The sequence below is a fragment of the Octopus bimaculoides genome, chromosome 1 (assembly GCF_046866305.1).
Source record: "Octopus bimaculoides isolate indiv1 chromosome 1, ASM4686630v1, whole genome shotgun sequence".
NCBI lineage: Eukaryota > Metazoa > Mollusca > Cephalopoda > Octopoda > Octopodidae > Octopus > Octopus bimaculoides.
In genome coordinates, this window is record NC_142928.1 from 194,256,898 (window position 1) to 194,263,023 (window position 6,126).

The window sequence follows — 6,126 nt, forward strand, 5'->3', positions numbered from 1 at the left end:
CCTCTGACTCCCACTCCTCCCACACTGTCAGGATTGGCACTCTCAACGTTGGCACGCTGAAAGGTAGGTCTGGTGAGATTGTTGAGATACTTGAACGGCGACGCGTAGATCTGTGCTGCATCCAAGAAGTAAGATGGAGAGGAGGTTCTGCGAGGTTCCTCACAGGCAAAGAACACAGGTACAAGTTTTTCTGGGCAGGGAACACTGACGGAGTCGGGGGCATAGGAATACTTCTAGCAGAGAAATGGGTTGATAAGGTAATCGAGGTAGTTAGAGTATGTGACAGAGTACTTAAGATTAGACTAGTGCTTCATTATAGGCTAGCTACTGTCATCTCAGCCTATGCCCCTCAACCGGGGCTCCCGGATGGGCTGAAAGACCAATTCTATGACACCCTCTTGCAAACTACCTCGTCGACAAGAGACAGAGACCTTCTCTTTGTGGCTGGTGACTTCAATGGTCATGTCGGACGTCGTGCTGGAGGCTTCCATGACATACATGGAGGCTATGGCTTCAGTTCCCGCAACGAGGAGGGAACCAGACTGCTGGAGTTCTGTGATGCAACCGATCTTATGGTTTGCAATATCAACTTCAGGAAACCTGCCTGTCACCTAGTCACCTACCAATCCGGCAGACACTCTAGCCAAATCGACTAGATCCTCGCCAGAACTAGAGAAAGAGGGAGGCTTATAAATGCCAAAACCTACCCTGGCGAAGAACGTACACCCCAACACAGATTAGTAGTTAGCGACTTCGAGATCAAGGCAATATGGGTGCCCAGAAGTAGACCGGCTTGGAGGAGAAGGGTATGGAAACTTAAAGACCCTGCAAATGAACAAAGACTTAGAGACAAGTTACTTGAAGCATTTGACGAAATAGAAGAAGATATAGCATCATACAACGTGGAAGACAATTGGAGATTTCTGCGAGACAACCTGTTGAGAGCCACAGACCAGATCTGTGGCTGGTGTAAAGTCTCCTCTTGACCCAGAGTAACGTGGTGGTTGAACAAGGATGTAGACGGGGCTATTAGACAAAAGAAACAGGCTTGGAAGGACTGGAAGAACGGTGGTAGCAGGGAATTGTACCAATCTACCAGAAGGGAAGCTAGGCGACAGGTTTATTTAGCCAGAGGGGAAGCAGATAAGAAAAGATTTGCCAATGTTCTGTGCCGTGAGGACCAAAGACTCGAGGTATTTCGGGTTGCAAGACAGTGTAGGAGAGAGAATAGTGATGTCGTAGGAGAGAAATGTGTTCGCATGGATGATGGTACGCTTGCACTAAATGAGGCTGCAAAGAAAGAGGTCTGGAGATGCCACTACGATAGATTGCTTAATAAAGAGAATGAATGGGAGAAAGGGAGCCTGCCGTATGTCGACCCAACAGAGGGACCAGCTATCCAAGTTGACAGTACCAGGGTAGATAAAGCAATTAAGAGTACGAAGACAGGGAAAGCCCCCGGCCCATCAGGAATCACTGCAGAGATGCTCAAAATATCTGGCAGTGTTGGCTACAGCCTAGTCACCCGTATTACGAACCAGGTGATACACGAAGGAGTCATACCCAATGACTGGTGTAGCAGCACCATAGTAAACTGCTACAAAGGTAAAGGTGACACTTTAGATACTAATAATTACAGAGGCATCAAGCTGTTAGATCAGGTTATGAAAGTTACGGAGAGGGTCATAGCCCAACTAATTAGGGAGCGAATCAATTTAGATGAGATGCAGTTTGGGTTCGTGCCAGGTAAAAGCACCACTGATGCCATATTTCTAGTGAGACAGCTGCAGGAGAAATATCTAGCCAAGGATAAACCTCTGTACCTGGCCTTCGTTGACATGGAGAAAGCCTTTGACAGGGTCCCCCGATCCCTTATCTGGTGGTCAATGAGGAAACTTGGGATAGAAGAATGGTTAGTGAGAGCTGTGCGAGCCATGTACAGAGATGCTGTCAGTAAGGTGAGGGTTGGAAATGAGTACAGTAATGAATTCCGGGTAGAGGTAGGGGTCCACCAAGGTTCCGTCCTCAGCCCCCTCCTATTTATCATAGTCCTCCATGCGATCACAGAGGAATTCAAGACAGGTTGCCCCTGGGAGCTCCTCTATGCTGATGACCTTGCACTAATTGCGCAGTCACTATCAGAACTAGAGGAGAAGTTTAAGGTGTGGAAGCAAGGACTAGAATCGAAGGGCCTTAGAGTCAACCTAGCAAAAGCCAAAATCTTAATAAGTAGGAAGGTAGATAAAACACAAACCCCTTCAGGTAGATGGCCCTGCTCAGTATGCAGTAAAGGAGTAGGTAGTAACTCTATAAGATGTACCCAGTGCAAGCTATGGACACATAAGAGGTGCAGCAATATCAAAGGCAGATTAACTACGAAGTTAGTTTTTGTATGTGGCAGATGTTCAGGTGCAATAAACACTGTAAACAAACAGGAAACAACTTCTATCTCATTCCAGGGAGAAAAACTAGAGGTAGTCGATAGCTTCTGCTATCTGGGTGACCAAGTTAGTAGTGGGGGTGGGTGCGCTGAGAGTGTAACTGCTAGAATAAGAATAGCCTGGGCCAAGTTTAGAGAGCTCTTACCTCTGCTGGCGACAAAGGGACTCTCACTCAGAGTAAAAGGCAGACTGTATGACGCATGTGTATGAACAGCCATGCTACATGGCAGTGAAACATGGGCTGTGACTGCTGAGGACATGCGTAAGCTCGCAAGGAATGAAGCCAGGATGCTCCACTGGATGTGTAATGTAAATGTGCATACCTGTCAGAGTGTAAGTATCTCGAGAGAAAAGCTGAACATAAGAAGCATCAGTAGTGGTGTGCAAGAGAGACGATTGCGCTGGTTTGGACATGTGGTGAGAATGAATGAGGATAGCTGCGTGAAAAAGTGCCACTCCCTAACAGTTGAGGGAACCCGTGGAAGAGGTAGGCCCAGGAAGACCTGGGCTGAGGTGGTGAGGCAAGACCTTCGAACATTGGGCCTCACCGAGGCGATGACTACTGACCGAGACCTTTGGAAATGTGCTGTGCGTGAGAAGACCCGGCAAGTCAAGTGAGATCGTTGCCAGGGCCCCTGGACTGGCTCTTGTGCGGGTGGCACATAAGATGTACCATCCTGAGCGTGACCGTTGCCAGTACCGCCTGACTGGCCTTATAGGGTTTTCGAGCGAGATCGTTGCCAGTGCCCCTGGACTGGCTCTTGTGCGGGTGGTACATAAAAGACATCATTTCGAGTGTGGCCGTTTTCTTGCGGGTGACACGTAAAAGCACCCACTACACTCTCTGAGTGGTTGGCGTTAGGAAGGGCATCCAGTTGTAGAAACTCTGCCAAATTAGATTGGAGCCTGGTGTTGCCATCCGGTTTCACCAGTCCTCAGTCAAATCGTCCAACCCATGCTAGCATGGAAAGCGGACATTAAACGATGATGGTGATGATGATGATACACACACATGCGTATACATATGCGCAAGCATTAATCTCTATATTCAAATCCAAAATATAAGTAATTGCGAAACTAATAATTAACAATCCAAAATTCATTAACAAACAATTGTGCATTAATTTTAATTTTTCTTTATTATAATGAAGGGTCACAATGATATTGTGTAGGATCACACCACTTGAAAGTCTAGTATAAATAAATACCTGTTTAAGTTCCCCCACCGTATATGGTAGACACCAGGTTTGTAATAGAAACCATCCCCACAAAGGGGATGAGGGGATGAGAGGATGAAAAAAGCTAGATGCTGCCAACAGTCTAGCAGTTTGGGGTTGGAACAACTATTAAAGAAGGGAAGACTACAACTGTTATAATAGCTGTGTTTATATTTATTTTTTCCATTCTGCTTTTCTTTTTCTCTGTGCAGCAAACACTGGACACTGAAGGTCAAGTACAGGGTTTTAATTCTCAGATTAAAGAAATTTAAGTCTACTAGCAGTCATTAAAAAGCAAAATATCTATTTTCTATCTCCCGTAAATATAAATAAATATATGGAATCTTATATGTATGTATGTAAATGTGTATGTACTTTCAATCTTCACTTGAAGCTGCTCAAAAGGCCCTGGTTTTACTGCAAGATTAATGAGATGTGTATATTTATTTATTTAATTATTCATGTACCCATATTCTATTAATCAAAAAAAAAAGATCTTAGACCCTTGTGCCCTGTCAAACTTGAACACTTTTGTCTGAAATTCAAAGGTTTATTTTCATAATGGTAAAAATGTGTAAACAGAGTGACAGAGGGACTATAGTTGTTATTGTTTAACCCCAGAACTATGATTGAAGGGATACTAGTCATAAACATTCCATTTTTTAGGGAATGGTTATATATAGGACCACATTACCTAATATGTCCATTCTTTTTTAAGGCACTAGAGTGTTGCTTAAGGGATGTTTGGTTGGCATTTCTAGCAAACTGTGTGACTGCATAGTCTACCCCTAGTTGGTTTGATAGCAAAGATGTTTGTGGGCTGGACCCTTACTGGGGGAAGTATTGAACTTACTTCTTACAATGGGTCATGTCCATAACAAATGCCACACCCAACAGGTTAAGAAATGTTTACTTAAAACTTTCACTAAAATATAAATTTAAAAAAATAAGTAAAAATCAAAAAGATAAATAAAACCAAACAAAAAAAAAAAATGAACCAATAAATGACCCCTGCATGATTGTGCATTAAGCTAGAAATAGAAGTCAAATCTCCCTTAAATCCCACCTAACCATCTTAGGTGCATTGTGATTAAAAAAAAAATAACGAGAAGGTCATGGATGGAATGCCTTTCATTATAAGTCTGCTCCATCAAGGCTAACCCAGGGCGAAAGAAGAAGAAGAAGAAGAAGAAGAAGAAGAACAACAACAACAACAACAACAAACACAACAACAACAACAACAGCAACAACAATAACAGCAACAACAGCTATAACAAATAAAAAAGGAGCTGAATTTTCTTGAAATGTGACTGAAATGATGGGAACTTGTGCCTGTGTCTCTGTCCCGTGGACAGTAACAAAGAGACAAGAACATAAGGGGGTAGATTGACACACACAGATTATCAAACGCATACTCTTCTATGTGTTTCAGTCATTTGACTGTGGTCATGCTGGAGCACCGCTTTTAGTCGAATAAATCAACCCCAAGACTTATTCTTTGTAAGCCTAGTACTTATTCTATCAGAACAGCTAAGTTATGGGGACATAAACACACCAACACTGGTTGTCAAGCGATGGTGGGCAGACAAACACACAAATACATACATACATACATATATGACAGGTTTCTTTCAGTTTCCGTCTACCAAATTCACTCACAAGGCTTTGGTCAGCTCAAGGTTATAGCAAAAGACACTTGCCCAAGGTGCCATGCAGTAGGATTGAACCTGGAACCATGTGGTTGAGAAGCAAGCTTTTTACCTCACAGCCACTATGCTGTTCACTTAAATGGTAATGATTTTTAACATAGGTAAGAGTTCAATCTTCAGTTAAATTATTTAAATTTATGCAGTTTGGTAAAGCTAAGAACATTACAATTTGCCCATTTTCCTATGAAAATATACACCCTAAAGCTGATGGTTTCAATGTAAGAAATCAACCAGTACCCAGCAGTTAGCTCAGCAATTGCCATGGAGATCTTTCTACATCTCTATACACAACACAATAATACATTCCTGAGGAAAAAATTGAATAAATAAGTAAATAAAATATAACCTGAACTATTAATATACTTGGAACTGAGGAAAGTCGCCAACAACAAGGAGAAAATTTGGAAACAATACCAACTACAATAGTATGTATAACTTCAACAATAACAACAGCTATAACTATATTCATAATAATAATAATAACAACAACAATAAATACAAATTTTGAAACTTACATAACACGATCAGTCAGAGAAACTTCGGACATCATTTATAGCCCAGGTTTGGCTGATGGCTGCCACTGGTAAAACGTTAAGCTGGAGAGCTAGGAATGTGTCGGCTTAGCATGAAGAAGGGAAGAACAAGAAAGAGGTGGTATATTCTTTCTGGAGAAAGATCACGCCTTCGCTTTTATAAGGTAGTAAGTAATACTGAACAGGTGTGAGAGAAGTTAGGTAGTTGCAGAAACTTTTTCTTGCG

At 42.4% G+C, this 6,126-nt stretch overlaps 1 protein-coding gene across 40 annotated transcripts in view; it reads right to left on the reverse strand.

Moving 5' to 3' along the window:
- LOC106871616 (E3 ubiquitin-protein ligase TRIM45) overlaps positions 1-6,126 on the reverse strand; it is a 253,827-nt gene that overhangs the window by 132,472 nt on the left and 115,229 nt on the right. For 13 of the 40 annotated variants that reach the window (XR_016244670.1, XR_016244697.1, XR_016244695.1 and 10 more), the window contains exon 1: positions 5,883-6,018. The exons of the other annotated variants lie outside the window; for them this stretch is intronic. Coding sequence is in view for 9 of the 13 variants with exons in the window: in XM_089364654.1 (XP_089220780.1) it covers positions 5,883-5,917 (35 nt within the window). In the remaining 4 variants the exon portion in view is untranslated. Of the gene's footprint in view, positions 1-5,882; positions 6,019-6,126 lie in introns of those variants that run through there. 40 annotated transcript variants of the gene reach the window in all.